This window comes from Semicossyphus pulcher, unplaced genomic scaffold, assembly GCF_022749685.1.
Source record: "Semicossyphus pulcher isolate SPU_LCO1_2020_fin unplaced genomic scaffold, fSemPul1.0.p SCAF_3, whole genome shotgun sequence".
Lineage (NCBI taxonomy): Eukaryota > Metazoa > Chordata > Actinopteri > Labriformes > Labridae > Semicossyphus > Semicossyphus pulcher.
Window position 1 is genome coordinate 13118341 of NW_027211704.1, and position 16803 is coordinate 13135143.

Here is a 16803-nt window from a genome sequence, read left to right on the forward strand (position 1 = left end):
ACAGCAGTTTCAGGCATTAAAAATAACCATATAGAAATCATCAGTCTTGTCGCTCATGGTCTGGTTTGCTTTTGTGGTCATACAGAGTCATCAGAATTAATATCAGTCTGTCTCATAACCAGTGGAAAACTCCTCACAGGAGCTTTAATCTTTTTAAAAATGAAACTCTTCTTTTGTGACCCATTTTAAAAGCTTTTTATCTTCAGCAGCAATCAGTGGTCTTGAGGCCAAGTGCCACTGATAAATCATGAAGTGCTGTTAATTGTTCTGGGGTTTTTTTAGATGGTTTGTTAGTAGTAAAAAAATGAAAGAGCAGCACTACATGAAGCCTTTTCCTCTTTATGTTTAAATCCTTGTGGAAGAAAGGGCAGAAGAACATCCCCAAACATGACTGATTATTGGTGTTATCAGTGTGCACTGCTGTTTGTGATACAAGAGCAGACGGTGATAGTCGTTTGGATGCTTTATTAGCAAGAACAGAAATATTAACATTGTTGTATCTTTACTATCACAAAGCTTGCACAAAGACAAGCCTAGTTTCGAATTTTTTTAAAGCTGGAAATTGACGAAACTGTCAAATTTCGGGGAGTTTATATATTCAATAAAATAGTTTTGAACCTTTGATTGGACTCATTTTCTGGAAATCCTCTTTGTGCGGCTTTAAACTTTAAGATCCTTTTGTTCAAGGACGAGGAATCAACATGTGATGTGTATCTAACAGATATTTAAATAGTCGCTTATCGTCTTTTTGTTTCCACATTTTGTGTTTATTTAGGTGACAATTTGCTCCTTCACAACCTGATCCTGGACACCGGCATCATCAGGCAGCTGGTGGAGAAAGTGTGGAAGAATAAAGACCTGAATACGTGAGTCTGATCGACCGGTCCTGATGCAGCTTTATCTAAAGATGTGACTCTGAATGAGATTTACATCTGATGTCTGTCTCTTCTCTCCGTCCTGACATGTAGATATGGCTTTCTGGCCGTATTCGCTGCAACAGATGGTGGCGTGACAAGAGTGTTTCCAAACAAGTAGGTGCTCTCCCGATGGCAGGCGTACGCCTGTCTGCAGCTGCTCTGTAGATCTGTTAATGTTCTCCCTTTATTGTCGTTAAAGTAGGAAAGTGTAAAGGCTGAAAATGCTCCTCACTTAGTTCAGCAGGAGGCTTGTCCGTCAGATTTACAGCTTTAGTATGCTCTTAAATCTCAGGGCGTCGGAGTCCTGGGAGGAAGATCCTGAGCCGTTTAACGCCAGCTATTACCGCCGCAGTCTTGACAACAAGGGCTACATCTTCCGAGCGCCTTATCGAACAGGTGAATGATGCTCTCAGCCTGGGTTGTATATCTCACACTGGGCCTCGTAATGTGTTGTGGCTCTTTGTTTTCTAACCCTCCTCCTTTGTTTGCTTGTTTCTCTTATTCGTTTCCCTCTTAAAGCCAAGGACGAGCTGCTGAACCCGGAGAACGACACCATAGGGATCCTGGTCAGCACGGCCGTGGAGATCACGGTGGGAGGGAAGACCATCAAACCTGCAGGTGGATAAAATCCTTATGATGATGGATGCGGAAGAAAATCTGTCAGAGCAAGGGGCTGATAATTACACGTCTGTGTTTGTATTGATTGTCACTTTGGTGCGGACGTGTCTGGGCTATTTATGTGCTCCTGTTTTTTTTGCATTTTCAATCTTTCTAATTGGATCTTTCCAAACTTCTTCTTCTCTCAGTTGTTGGAGTGAAACTTGACCTTGAAGCATGGACGGATAAGTTCAAGATTCTTGCCAGCAACCACACAGACAACCGGCAGGGCTCAAACACAGTAAGGAATATATATTAGTATTATCTTTAGCATTATTTCCTAAGATGTTTGGCTGCTAACTTTGTCTTTCTCTCTGTGACAGTGTGGACCAAACAGAGGCTGTGAAATGGACTGTGAAGCCAACAGTGATGTAAGTGTTTCTACACATCTATAATGAGCTTCCTGTGTTCACTGTGCTTCTGATTAACAGCCCATGTTTTGCTCCGTGTGCAGGATCTCCTGTGTTACCTGATAGACGACGGTGGATTCCTAATCATGTCCAATCAGAAGGATGACTGGAACAAGGTGAAGATCGCTCCGCACGCTGACTGTTGTTTCTTGTTTATCTCGACCCTTAGCTTGAACGGTGTTTCTGACTCTCCTCAGGTGGGGATGTTCTTCAGCGACGTCGACCCCTACTTGATGTACGCTCTCTACAACAACTCCTTCTACAACCGCAAGCAGTCGTTCGATTACCAGTCTGTGTGTGAACGGATTCCTAACAGTGAGGCCGGAGCTGCACGCAGAGGAGTGTTTGTGGTAAGGCGATAAACTTAAGCGCTGCAGAGGACAGGATGATAATGTCACACAGAGAGGCTGCTGGGTGTGAAATATGCAGGTTCTCCAGGTCATATGACGAACATTATCAACCCATTCCTTCTTCTGTTTTCGTCTTTATCTGCAGCCTACCATTGCAGACTTTGTAAACATTGCTTGGTGGACGTCTGCAGCTGCATGGTGAGAGTCCTGTAACATACAGCACACACACATTGTATGTTAGCAAGAAGCTCCGATGGACGCTGCACACACTGCAAATTCATTCTTCTGTCTCTTCTTCCACAGGTCCTTGTTCCAACAGTTCATATACGGACTGGCTTATCACAGTTGGTTCGTCACAGGTGGGTGCAAACAGGACACATTCAATCATTAAATGTTCCTCGCCAAGATTTAGGCGAGATGATCGATAACACTCTTTATTTTTTATTATAAAACTGCAGCAAGGGCGCTTGTAGCCGAGCTAAGCACAGGTGGATACGGCTAACCAGGCTCTGAAATACATCAGATCTTTTAATGCCAGTGATTGGCATCTTGTACCGTGTTTGTTTAATACGTGAATAATCAGAAGAAGAGTCAGAATCAGTTTAACTGGCAAAGTATGTGGGCACATAGAAGATGTTTTCCATTACTCTCGATGTGCAGACAAACTAATTAACATGCTGAATTTAAAACAAGAACAAGAACAAGTTAGACAAATAGTTACACAAACTCTGGCACTAAAAGGATACAATATGTAGTATATAACACGATAACACTTATAGAAAGGAGACAATAGACTACATATACAGCTACTATATCCATAACAATATTTATCTCAGCACTCTCTATTGCCTATTGTTTCCTTTCTACTAATTGAATTAATTATATTGTACCCATTGGCACGTTTTTAGTAGCTTTTAGTTTTAGTGCCAGTGTTTGTGTTACTATTTGTCTAATGTGTGCTTGTTTTAAATATAAGAAAATACAAGTTTAAGGGGGAGTTATGGATTCAATCTGTCTTGCATCACTCCAAGAAAGAAAAATAATTTTGATTCCAAAAAATGTTGAAATATTTTTGACAACTTGTAGAGTTATTAGGCCTGAGGATAGGATATTATCACAATAGTTAGACTTATATAAACTGGATCATTTAGACATGTTATGACATGTTAAATGTTATGAACACGTACATTGTCATTTACAACAATTTTCCACGACAGAGAAATATGTCAGCTTCCGTTTTCAGTAAACGCTATTTAAGTATTACAGATATTTGAACAATGCAACTTGTACAAAAAACATGATCCAGTCTTTTTTAACTGGACTAAAGTTCAACTGTTAGTTGAAATTGAAAAACGATGCTTCCATCTTTGTTTTACCCAACGTTTGACCTCTGCTGAGCCCGACAGAGACAGACTCAGCACCATCTAGTGGACAAGTTTTTATCTCTCTAGTACAAAAGTTCCATACGTGTTTGTAATTTCACCAAAATAATTTAGGTAATAAAACGTTGATTGTTTTGTCTGTGTATCACCTGAACATTGTCAATATTTTCCCCCCACATATACAGTAAGTCATTAGCTAAGACTCTTAAAGAGCACTGTCTGATGGTTACATAACATATTGATCAGTATGTAAAGTGGAGTTTTCAAGCCTTAGCGCTCAAACTTTAAAAACAAACTCTGCAAAGAAAATCAGAAAAGTTTTCATCGTGCATATTTGTGATCGCATTTTCAGACTCTCATAAATCAACTGATCTGACAAGTGTATCTCTCGTGTCTTTGTGCTCTGCTGACGCTGCAGATGAGGTGGATGCAGAAGGATACGACTCCAAAGAGCGCAGTTGTGTAATGATCCAGACTCAGTACTACTTAAGTAATCTCAGCAACTCCTACAACATCCTGCAGGACTGTGGCAACTGCTCCAGGTCTGTACACATGACACACACACACACATTATAAAGAGCTGTGCTGTGACAGCGGCACAGTTAGCGAGACAGATTCATCTTCCTGTTGGAGCTAATAAACTCTGCTGATGATTAAAGCGCATCAGCCTTAATGAAACGGTCATATCATGGGCTAAATGAGCCTCATAAGACCGTCTCATGAATCTCGCTGATCCATTAGCAAATGAGCCTGTGATGTAAGCGAGCAGAGGGGGGCTGTTGACAGAGCTGTCTCTCTCTCTCTCTCTCTCTGCAGGCTGATTCACGCCAAGAGGATAAACAACACCAACTTGCTGTTCGTGGTGGCGGAGAAGCTGCCATGCAACACCTGCGAGATAGAGAAGCTGTCCCAGGAGGAGGAGGAGTGTATCCTTGTTCACTTTGTTCACCAGCTGGCAGAGGAGAAGACACTCTCTCTATAATCGCTTCATTCCATCTATACGTCAGCGTACCTGTGGAAACACAGATGTTTCACGTTCATTTCAAGGTTGTTTTAGTCCCAGCGGTGTGACTCATGACCAGGCTCTTACATCTGTAGGGATGCGGGAGGAATCAGTGTGTGGGCGGTAATGAAACATACAAAAAAAAAAGTAGAAGAAAGGATTTTTAATTTTCCTTAATTGAGTCAATTTTCAGTCAAAGAGGAGAATCCATGTGAAGAACTGGCGGTGGCACGTTATCGAAAAGGACCCTCCACCTGCTTCGACAACAACGTCAATGTAAGACTTTCAGACTCCTTCTTTACAAGAGCAGTTATTAAAACAAACACGCAGTTCGGTGTTTACTCGCTGAGAGTTGGTACAAGGGAAGTTGACAACTGAAGGGCATTGTTTGGCATCGGAAATACACTTATTTGCTCGCTCTTGTTGAGAGTTAAGGAGACATAATACCCTCTGGGGTCACGGAGGAACAGGTTGCCGAGGAGAGAACAGGAAGTCGCTGGGTTGAGTCACAATATCGGTCCATATTTACGATAAAGAGCCAGACAGTTACAGTCCACAACAAGAGTTCTTCCTACTAATAATCTTACAATGAAACACTACACATTTTATATATGCTTCAATGACAATCAGATGACTCTGCAGCTTTCAGCGACAGAACAGCATGATGCTTACTAAATGAACCAGGCAGTGATCTCAGACACAGCCATAGCTCGGCCCACAAGCTCCTGTAAAACTAAACCTTCGTCTTTATTTATGTTCTTGTACAAATCGAACAAAGATGGAATAGAAAATACCTACAGAAATGTGTCTTTGACTTACGTGTGCAAATATATAACCGCCATATAAAACACATTAGCACACGTTTAAAACCATTCAAAACATTTAAAACACAACATATACATAATTTAAAAAACAGATACAATAGAGCAACATTAAAGGAGGGAACAGTCTCTTAATGATGGATATTAAAAGGGTGTTCAATAATAATATAAAGTGCTATGTGCAGTAGGAGGCAGCAGGCTGACTTTAAAGTGTCACTAGTCTCCAAAAAATAGAGGTGGGAAGAACACCTGCCACCCTGCTGTAACTTTGAGGGAGGATAATAAACTAATCTCTTAGATTAGTAAAAGAATAAAGTGTCAATACTCCTCAAGATATTTTATAGCAACTGGGACAAACGATTTGAGATGTAACATGTTGATTATTAAGCCTTAATAGTTCTGTTAGAACGAGTTTTGTTACCTGTTTCCTGTCTGAATGTTGGCTAAGCTAACTGGCTGGCTGCTAGCTTCATACGTCTGTAACAGACCTGAGAGAGGCAGCATTCATCGTATCGAACTCTTAGCAAGAAGATAAATAAGTGTATCCCACAAAATGTCAAACTTTTGTCAAACTCAAGTATGGCCGCCTTCCTCTGACCTGTTAAACATAAGGTTGAGCATGTAGATGGACAGATGAATAAAATAATTGTTCAGTATATTAGGTTGATAATAGTTGTGAATAACATGGTGGAGGGAATACATACCTGTTGTCTTTAAACATGCAGTCCACTACGTGTGTCCTTACAGCTGTCTCCCCCCCTGCAGGAGAACACGTCAGACTGCGGACGAGGCCACTCCTTCCGTCCGTCCCTCTACACCTTACTGCTCATCCAGCTGCTCCTGCTCTACCCGGCCGTCAGCCCCCACTTCCACTCTCTAATACATTAATTTCCTCTACTTCTCCTCCTTTTAGCCCTCCCGCGCTTCTTTCCCCCCGACCTGAAACCCCCCCGACCCCCCCCTCCTTGCCCCTAAGCCCCTCCCCTTGTTATAGTCATAGGTTTTAATGGGACTTCCCATCACGGCAAAATGGAAGCCCTGAGTGCCGCGCTCCCCAGCTCGCTTCAGTTTGTGTCGCTTAGTGACAACTGCCGGACGTTTGTGTCCTCAGCCAGTTAACCTTCATCTGCAGGAGGAGGCGCCGCGGCGGTGCCGGACCACCTCGATCATCAGAGGCAACGTCAGAAAAGAGAAAACAAAAACCCAAAAGCACCCTGCTCCACCATCCCAGAGAAGGGAGGGGACAGAGGACAGGTGGACGTCCTCGTCACTGACCTCCCGCCTCACAGACTGGAGAGTTGAGGTCGTCTGTCCGTCAGACAGACGGTGGGACCCCTCCTCCTTCTTCTCTCCTCCATCTCAGAGTGTCGCCGCTCTGTCATTCGCCTCTCGTCAGAGGCCGTGGACCATTCAGCCACTTATAGCCGCCATAAAAGAAAATAACTAAAAAAGAACTGTTAAGTATTCAAATGTCAAGTATAAACTGCTGAAGTGATGAGTATCCAACATACAGTGTATTTAGTTTTTAATTTGAAAGGACGTCGTTAGGTGTTAACTTTAAAATGACATGAATTAATTTATGCACTATATCTACTTGCCAAAATGAGATAGACTTTCATGTGGTCTTATTTTTATAGCCAAACAGGAGGAGGAAACGGCTTCTGATTTAGACCGAGGATAAACCACGAGAGGACGAGGAGACTCTCAGAAACTGAACGCTGATTCGTTTTGTGCAGCGCCTAATTACAGATTAATGCTTTTAAAAGACATCCACTGAGGATTATTGTAATTACATGATGCTAATCGCATTTCATGAAGTACTTTTCTCTTATATTATCTATTTAAGGCTAGTGCTATCAGCTGCAGAACATGAGTCAGTGTTGGGTTCCTGCAGGTCTGTTGATGTCGTGTTCTCCTTTACGATCAATCGACCGCTCTGACCTCTGGTTCGGACTGAAAAAACAAGAAATCTCTGTGCTCTCTCTGAAGCGAAAGCTCACCTCTGCCAGTCTTCATGAGTAACCTCTACTAACGCTCCTAATCTGGATTTGTAAATGTGCTTTACTTCTGATCACCAACAGACACACGAGATCTCTGCCTCATGACCGTCTCATAGTCCTTACAGGTGGTTCTTTCCTGCGTTTCTTTATCTGGGCTTTTCTTTCTTCTGACTGATGCTGTTTAAAACTTCAAAACCATTCGCTGCTGGGGTATAGGGGCTTATCAACATCTCCGACAAAAGTGCAGAAGAGGCAACTAAATGTGGTGATCACGTGCAGTGTAGTCTGGTTGTTATCAGTCACAGTTTTATCATTTGATCATTACGATGTTTAGGAGCCGCTCTGTTTCATAGTGCCTTGATGCACTTTGTTTTGGACCACACCGGCTGTATACGAGTAGAGCTACTGTATAGTACCTTTATAAAGCAGCCACGTTAGAGGCTGTGGCTTGTGAGACTGAATCTGTCGCAGCTTTACAACACAGTTTAATGTATCCGCCCCCTCCAGAGCCACCTGACTGCCATCATATGGGGTTACTATACCGTTCCTTTACAGAGCCATGTATAGAGCTACGATACACGATCAGTATACAGCGACGTTACTGGCCGGCGAGTGTTTTTCGGGCCACCTGACTGCTATAGTTCCGCCTGAATGGTATGTGTTTGTGTGGATGTGTGTGTGTGTCGGTCTGCGCCCTCAAAGGGAATGTCTTTTCAGTGAGTTGCGGAGCGTGTGTTCGGGATGACAGTTGTGGTAGCGTAGCTGTTTTTATTTTTCCTGAGTTGCAAACGTACAAAAATCCAGTGTTGTTGTGGTGAGGGGGAAACAATGGGGGGGAAACAAATCCATCTTTAAATTTCAGTCTGCTTAAATATGAAGATGAAAGGAGCAGAGGTGTCTGAAAGAATGTGTAGTTCATCAGTGTTTTCTGCTTCAAATGCAACTTAGTTAACAAAGCCTCTCTAAATGCCTTAGTGTTACACAGCACCGAGCTCTGATACCGCCCCCCCCTCACCCCTCCTCATCCACACGCACACACAAAAGAGATCCTCCAAAATGACACGCACACTCCGCCTGAGTTTTCTCGGTGTTCTGCAGTAAGTGTAGTGAGCTCTGATTTCAGTATTTTTCCGTCTTGGAATGATTCGTTTTTTCGATCGATGCCTGTTTGGTTTTAAATGCTTGAGAAGCAGGTGGGAGTGTTAAATTAAAAAAAACAAAACAAAAAAAAGAACAGCCTCCGACCTTCGATGTTCACACCCACCCACAAAACTCACTGTACCGCTCAGGGTGGGAGGACCATAACTACACACTCTGTACAGTTGTTGGTACTATTTGATGTGACAAACATGCTGGCACAGTAACTGCAGCGCGGCTTTCAACTCATCCGAGAAAAATTCCAATTTGCTCCGTTTACTGTTTGTATTTCTAATCGGCTCCTTGAAGGGTTATTTAACGGCGATGCAGTTGCACTTTTCTGGCATTAGTTTGTCTCTGTCCTGTGCCATTAATTCTGTCTGTATATCCCAACTTTCACTGTCTGTAAATGAGCGCTACACGTGCCTGTGGAAATGTACCCCCTGCAACTTCCTCTCTTTTTCCTGACCTCTGTGCGCACACACGCTCACACACAAACTAAACACCTACGGTTTTGTTGCACCCTCACACACACACACACACACCTATTAGGAAACATGTAATGACACTTATTCATGCCCAGCTGGGAGATGTCAAGCACCAGGCAGAAGTAAGCCAAGGACTTCCCGGTGTGTATTTAGTTTTGGTGAGCGGGCAGAATGTCAGAGGAAAGCTCAGGGAGTGGGTCTCCACAGAGCAGCACGGGCCTGAAGGTCACGGGGGAATCACGTGGTGACGTCAGAGTGTGCATCCTCTAAAGGGACACACAGTTTCTGTGGTTTAACAAATTTACTTTTGCCAAAAAAAAAAAAAAGAAAGAAAATATAGAAAACTGGGCCAGCGTAGGGATGAGCGGGAGGCGTCAGCTTTAGGACAGGACCCTTAAAAAAGCACGGGGGATGGTTTTCATAAAGCCTCTTGCCTCCTCCCGACCCTCGCTGCATCTGTGTTGGTGCGTCTCTGTGGGAAAGACACGTGTGTATGTGATTCTGTAGTCTGTAGTCTGGTGCTATGTGACCATGTTTGACAAAGTGTGTGAAAAAATAACAGCAACATTTAGAGAAAAAAAAAGAAGAAAATCAGTCGAATTCTAAATGAAGTAAAAAAAAATAAGTATAGGAAAACAGCACTGTTGATAAGTTTGAGATCTGAAGTCAAAATGTTTTTGATTTTTTTTAGTTTGCGTTTGAGTTCCTGTGCGTGTGTGAGCGTGAAAGTCGGTGTGCGTGGAAGATTTAGCTCCTTCTTTTCTGGGCACTGGTCCATGTCGCTCCATTCTTTTGTACAGATGAAGCTAAAAAAAAAAGAAGAGGGCAAAATTTGTAAAATATTGTGTCTGTGACTCCTTGTAAAATATTTTCAAATTGTTTATTACAGAGAATCAGTTATTAAATAATGTTCATATTTTTCACTTCATTACAGAGTGTGGTGTTTCTTTCACAGTCACACACAGGTGGAGAACAGTCGTTTGTTAAGTAACAATCTCAGAGGTCTCCTGTTTCATCCTCTCACCCACTGAGGTGAACAACACATGAAGGTTTGTTTTTCACCTCACTCTGATACAGATTCTTAAAGGGCCGGTTCACTGAGTTTCAACCTCAGTCTTATCATGCGATTATGGGGAGCTAATGCCATTATGGTAGGAAAAATATACAATTTGGCTCTGTGCCTTTGGAGGACGCTATCCGCTTCTCCAACGGGCCCTGGCCAGGGAGCTCGCTAAACTACACTTCCTCAATCTAGGACGCCCGCCTCCGATGTCACGTCTCGTTCAAAATCATCAGGTTTGAAATGTAGACTGCAGAATTTTCTTTTTCTCATTGTATTTCGGATTCTGTACCACCCGGAGCCGTTGCCTAAACGGTAGTATTTCACTCCAGCGTCTCTCGCTGGGCCGTTCCTTTCAGAGGGAGGGGCGCAATGCATGCTGGGTGTTGTAGGAATGTAGAATGGGCGAAACCACGAGCTGTTTGTGCAACTTTCCTCACAGCTTTAGCACCAATTTAAAATATTATTGCTTCTATTGATTACAGAGAACACCAGCTTTGACTGACAGTTTCTTTTTCCCAGGGCAAATTGCTCCTTTAACTAAAAGCCATGTGAGCGAGCAAGCAACTAACATCACGTAGTTTCAGTTCTCAATGATGTCCTAACCTGCTCCGTGTGTCAGCCAACAGAGCAATGAGTGGCTTTTTTGAAAAGCATTTGAAGTTTTTCAAACTTGTATTTCATTTTTTTTAAGGGTAAAAACCCAAAGCGACACCAAAAAGCGGTCTCATCTCATCTTTTGGTAGAACTTTATCTGCTGTCGATCGCTCACTCGCTGTACGTCAGGAAGAGAGGTTACAGAGATCTAAACAGCATTCTTATTGACTTCATATTTCTAACTCTTTGTTAACTTTAATAGTAGTTAATCTCTGTCTCTGTCATTTGTTTGGCCTTAGCTAATATTTACTTGCAACTTAGCAGAGAACGAAGAAAACAGAACATCGCTTCCACCTAGTCTCACTAACGGACCAACCATTGCTGGGTGATGGGACGCCGCTTATGATTTTTGTGCACTGCTAAGATTGCAAATGCGAGGGCTAAATCCTCCTGTAATGATGATGATAACTTTAAAGTGACAATCTCAAAACACACCTGGTTATAAGCGCTAATTTAAGGTTTGATTTTGGTCCTCAGCTAAAGTAACCGTAAACCTGCACCTGAGTCTGGGTCTGTGGCGTTAGCTTCATTTACCCTCTGTGGCGGATCAACTGCTGCTGTGTGATGGAGAACGCGTCACTGACTGTATATTGGCTTGCTGTTGACACACAGTGAGCATTAGAGCAAATGGCCCCAGCAGACCACAGGCTTGATCAACATTGTGTAACCTCATCGGTGAAAGATAATGACTTAACTGACATGTACTTAAATAAAAATGACATTACTTTATTAGATTGTTACTGTAACTGTAGATTTCTAATCAGCATCAACCTTCTTACCTAACTCTTTGCGGTAAAGTGAATAAGCGCATTTCTACAAATTTTGCACTACTCCTTTAAAACTTTGATCCTAACATGATTAGAAAAGTCTTGATTTTAAGTTTAATCACAGTGTTTATAAAGTCAACATGAGCTCATGCAGGAGGATGTTTGATCCCTAAATCTCTCATAATGAATAATATGTCTGAGTCAATGTGCGACCGCTCTGCGCGACTCTCTTCACAGCGTGTTGAGGAAGTCCGTGAGGGCTTTGTGCCAGGTGTCAGGGTCGTCCAGGTAACACGGGTGACCCGCTCCTTTCATCACCACCACGCTGTGATTGGCCAGATTGCTCAGGTTGCCGAGTGACAGCTCACCGAGCTGAGAGTCCTGGTCACCGTAAACGATCAGCGACGGGACCTGGAGGAGAGACGGAGCACACAAACACACAACGGATCCTTCTGATGAATCATTTCAAGAGTTTTCTCTCTTTTTGTTTGTTTTAATAATTCAGGCCGGAGCTAAAAAGACTTTGTAAATGTCCTACGATTTACACCAAGTTTAAAAACATTGAAAAAGTCTTTATAAAGATGAGAGGGAAGCTCTTTATTTTAAATTAATTGTGACTTATTTAAAAGTCTAGATGTCAGTTAGAATAAAATAAATGTGGATAAGAGTAAAAACAGAGAGAGTCAGGCTAAACTTCACATTAGCTTTTGTCAGCTTAATAAAAGTCACACTACAGTGATTCAAAAAGACTATTACAAAGTAGAGTCTTTAGTTAAAGGGGTTTAGCGTTGCATGTTCAAACATTTTAGGGACAAAAATAAAACAGAAAATGGTCTAAAAACTAAAGAAAAAGAGGCTGAATCAGAAGAGCTTGTTAGACAGTCGAATCTGTTTTCCTTCTCCTCTCACACCTCAACAACAGTGCATTATGGGGGACTGAGTCCGACATTTTCTGTGACCTTTGGACACCAGACAATTTGACATCCCTGCCCTCCTTGATTGATCAGCTGTGCAGAGGTGAGAGAGGAGCAGAGATTTGAACCTCTCCTCTTTTCTAAATGCTGCAGCTCTATCTTACTGGGTGTGAGCTGTACGCCCAGCGGTGCCTCGGGAAGTCACACCCACACAACAGCCTGTTCCTTCTGCTGCCCTCAGGTGGGAGGTACAGGTCCCTCAAAGCACGCGCCAGCAGACTTTTCTTTTTTCTTCTAATTTTCTTATTTGATTTTTCATACTGCTTCCCTATTTTGTTATATATATTTTATGTCTTTTATATGTAATACATACCCCTTTTTAAATGGAGCCCCCCCGCTAAATAATATCACACAGTTCTACTTGTATTACCGGAGTGACAATAATATCTTGAATCTTGAGTAAAATGTCTTGCAGGAGAAACCGTGTGCATGTTCAAACTATTACCGTGTCTCTCACCTCATCACTAAGTCATTATCACAGTTACAGTCATTTTTCAGACAACTCCAGAGAAGGAGCCACAAAGGACATCATGCAACTGTTTTCACAAGGTACGTAATCATCCCACGTCCAGCAGACTTCTAGAAACATCACCAGCAAAATGTGCAAAAAAGTACTTTAAAGTACATCAATGCAGAAGCAAAGTTTAAGGTTGTACTATCTCAAGATGGATCTCATTTAAACTGCTTTACTTTTCATTAGCTCATAGTTGCTACATAAAACCCTAACTTGGACATTAAACACTAATATTTAAGTAACTTTTACCACTTTCTTTGTCTGTTTATTTACTGTGTGAAATAAGTTACTGAGCTTTTCTGCTCTCGCTCTTTTTGCATGATTTTGGAGGGGACTACTTTTCCGTAACGAACACCTCTCCTTCATGGATAATGCACCTTCACGTAGTTTGTCATCTAAGATATTTGAAATCCTTGTGAGCTGGATGAAAGGCAGAGGTGTCTGCTGAAGTATAAAGTCACATCTCTGCTCCTCTCGCAGTCTCATGTAAAAGCCTTTTTTAAAATGGAAAGAAGGGCGTGCTGGAAGATGTGTTTGACATTCACGCTCCCTCAAGTCATCCTTTTAAGAAACACACACAAACTGTAGTTCAGCTGGAGGATAAAGCAGCGGGTTATCTTACTGTACCTTCACGCTCTGGTACTGCTCGGCTGTGAACTTGTCAGTGCAGATGGGAGCGACGGGGACGTACGCTCGGATCAGATCCTGGTGCTGCATGAGGAAAGGGAGCGAGTACATCCCGCTGAGGGAGGGGCTGATCACCACCACAGGACTCAGGCTCAGCTGCTCACACACCTCCTTCAGGAAACCAGCGGGGGCCAGTTCCCCCACTGCGGCCGGGGCCTCCGCTGACTTAGAGCGCCCCAGTCCTGTAGACAGAGGGGAAACAGAAGACATGTATGAAGAAGAGTCACACGCTGAGGCTTTATTACTATGTTTCCTTTTGTTAGACACCAGTGCATGGATGCTTTAACTACCTTAAATGTCCCTTATACATGATGTTCCTATAAGTTCAGGGGTTAATCCAGGAGCACAGCATAAAGCCTCTTAGGTCGCCTCAGTGTTCACACTAAGGCTTTCACGGTACTTACGGTGACTATACAGCACATGTGCACTTTAGTTACCATGGTTATGCTTCACTCACATCATCCTCTAACGTAACTTGACAGCATCATTGTCAGTGTCAGCGAGCAGCAACAAAAGGAATACAAAAGGAAAAGGAGGCAAACTGGAAGAAGATGAGACTCCTGAAAGGATACGGAGAGCACGTAAACGAACGTACTGTACATTCAGTTTAACCCAGCGCTCTTTGTTTGCTTTTGGATGATTATTATTGAGATTTCAGTTTTTTTCATGGTTTTTTTTGATTTTCGAGACAGACTAACGGTTAAATCTGCGCGTTCTGATGAGTTTCGCATCGCTGAAATCGTTCGGTTGGTTTTAACGCTCCTTGGTATCTCCTCGTTGTCTTTAATCGACATGAACTTATGACATTGTCTTATGTTACGCAAATCTTTTCAAGAGTTTGGGATGAGTCTGTTAAGATTTTCTGAGGACAATGGGAGCAAAAGACTTTATGGCATTAATATTTTATAAGCTAACGACACACGCTGAAGAGATTAAAGGGTTACAACATCCGAACGCAATCATTATGCTGACTTTAGGCAACATTTTTTTCCGTTAGGGGTCTTTAAATCAGAATTAAAGGTCAAAGCCTATGTGGGTTTTATGCAACTTGATAGATACAAAGCCTTTACGTCATTGGTCAATCAGTGAGAGGTGGCGGGAGAGACATGAGGAAGAGATCCTTCTTGAGGTGAAAGGAACAGCTGCCTGCCAGAAGTTAGTTATTGTGTTTTGGTCGCTCATTAACACCGTCTGACTGGAGGACTAGAAAACTCCTGCTGATAGAATATAAAATATTAACAGATTTTTTTTACACCCATTCAGGAAAGAGAAACAACTCGTAGTCATCTGTAAATATTTCATTAAAGGCTGACGACACAGAGATTATGTAATCATGTAGTCAAAACTGCACTTTACTGGTACAAATTCACTTTAAGTACTCAAATCAAAGACTCAATGAACGTGAGATGAACGTGAGGCGTTCAGGGCCTGTAGCAGCTGCCTGTTTAAATCTGGTCGACCAGATTACCCTGTTCCCGTCAGACTCACCTGGCAGGTCGATGGCCACCGCTCTGCAGCCGGCTTTGGCCAGAGTGTCCAGAGTGCCGATGCTGAGCCAGTTTTCAGAAGAGAAACGGATACCGTGAAGGAGTAACACTGACGTCTTCACCTCCCCCGAGGACGGTTCACTTTGTCTGAAGAAGAGCGGAGAGGTGCAGCCCTGCACCTGCAGGTTCCCCTCTGACATCTTCACAGTCGACATCCTCAACACACACACAATGAAACACACAGACTTTAGACACAAAAGCAAAGTCCATACTTTTAATCAAGCACAACTTTAAGGGTCTTTTTTCTGTAACATTATTCTTCTACAACATTTCAGACAGATATTCTTCTCTTACATCTGTTTAATAACTTAAAAAAATACTTTGCAAATTCAAGTTAACTTAAAAAAAATATAGATGATCAGCAAATAAATTATGATGCATTATTATAAGTTACAAGAGGCTTTATTGATCCCTTTATTGGAAGTTCACAATATAACCAGCAGTATAAAATAATTAAAATCAGCTGCAACATTTAAGTGATGAACATATTAATGAATTAATAATCATAACCCAATAATATAATAAGCATCGATATGTAATGGGCCATTTGCATAATGAGTACTTTTACTTTAGGTACCTTATTTTAAAGCAAACACTTTTGTGCTGTGTATTTCCTCACTGTGGTATTTCTTAGTTACAGATCTGAGTACTACTAGTTATAAACATGTATTTGTAGTTAGCTTATTAATGCTAATGTAGGGAGACTTAAAGTAAAGTATTACCTTTTAGTATATGAATAAGAACATCCCACAGAGTTTTAGTGCAGTAGGACCATAAAGTAAATACTACAGTGAGTATAATGACCTCAAAGTCCTTCTTAAAGTACAGCAGGCAATAAGAACAAAGACGTCCAGATACAACGACAAGCTTTTATACAAAAGTGTGTGAGGGAAGTAAGAGGGAAATTTACTTCCTTTAGTTTTAGATGAAAAACTGTGCATTTAAAAAAGGATACTAGCAAATAAAACGCAACAGCAGCCCAAAAGTGACCCCAGCCTGTTTAATCCACATCTCTCTGCAGCTCTCTGGCACAGTTTCAGTCAGTGAGCGAGCTAAATAAATAGCTACATTTCTTACTAAAACACGTAAATACAACACGATGTATTGCATCGGACTGCAGCGTGATTATGCTGTTAATTTATCCACACAAAGAAATGCACTTTTTCTGTTAGTCCGCTGCAGTAATAAGTCAGACAAATGTGTCGTCCACTTGACTGTTAGGAGTAAAAGAAGAGTTAAGTGGGCGCACAGCTGGCGGGTTAAAGCGTCCGATCAAAGTCCACGTTGGATCATTTTATTTGTGAAATCGAGCTCGCTCACAAACACGAACAGAAAATAATCCAAGCTTGTTCTTACCTCTCAACCTGCAGGCATGAAACCAGGATTAACTTTAGTCTTGGATCAGCTGAACTTTCACTTGATTTCCCGGAAA

General features: G+C 42.1%; 2 protein-coding genes across 2 annotated transcripts in view; one reads left to right on the forward strand and one right to left on the reverse strand.

Moving 5' to 3' along the window:
• Positions 1–10093, forward strand: part of cacna2d2a (calcium channel, voltage-dependent, alpha 2/delta subunit 2a) — a 170699-nt gene extending 160606 nt beyond the window's left edge. Inside the window, exons 26-39 of the mRNA XM_069678964.1 lie at positions 776–866; positions 969–1031; positions 1210–1313; positions 1437–1535; positions 1724–1815; positions 1898–1945; positions 2029–2100; positions 2182–2334; positions 2480–2532; positions 2638–2693; positions 4135–4258; positions 4533–4642; positions 4913–4995; positions 6306–10093. Of these exons, the coding sequence (XP_069535065.1) occupies positions 776–866; positions 969–1031; positions 1210–1313; positions 1437–1535; positions 1724–1815; positions 1898–1945; positions 2029–2100; positions 2182–2334; positions 2480–2532; positions 2638–2693; positions 4135–4258; positions 4533–4642; positions 4913–4995; positions 6306–6428 (1271 nt within the window). The 3' untranslated portion in view covers positions 6429–10093. The remainder of the gene's footprint in view (positions 1–775; positions 867–968; positions 1032–1209; positions 1314–1436; positions 1536–1723; positions 1816–1897; positions 1946–2028; positions 2101–2181; positions 2335–2479; positions 2533–2637; positions 2694–4134; positions 4259–4532; positions 4643–4912; positions 4996–6305) is intronic.
• A 404-nt stretch (positions 10094–10497) lies between these two features.
• On the reverse strand, positions 10498–16792 carry abhd14b (abhydrolase domain containing 14B). Its single transcript, XM_069678965.1, has 4 exons — positions 16728–16792; positions 15313–15527; positions 13765–14006; positions 10498–12060 (listed from the first exon to the last, which is right to left on the reverse strand). Exons 2-4 carry the CDS (start codon positions 15524–15526, stop codon positions 11881–11883), a joined length of 636 nt encoding a protein of 211 aa, XP_069535066.1. The 5' UTR covers position 15527; positions 16728–16792; the 3' UTR covers positions 10498–11880.
• Between the last annotated feature and the right edge of the window lie 11 nt (positions 16793–16803).

Bases quoted from the DNA above. Each gene is read 5' to 3' on its own strand.
- abhd14b (XM_069678965.1), bottom strand. From the start codon at position 15,526: ATGTCGACTGTGAAGATGTCAGAGGGGAACCTGCAGGTGCAGGGCTGC. The intron at 14,007-15,312 runs GTGAGTCTGACG...CTCTGTCTACAG, and splicing joins GGTGGCCATCGACCTGCCAG to GACTGGGGCGCTCTAAGTCA. The intron at 12,061-13,764 runs GTACAGTAAGAT...TCTCTCCTCCAG, and splicing joins AGCAGTACCAGAGCGTGAAG to GTCCCGTCGCTGATCGTTTA.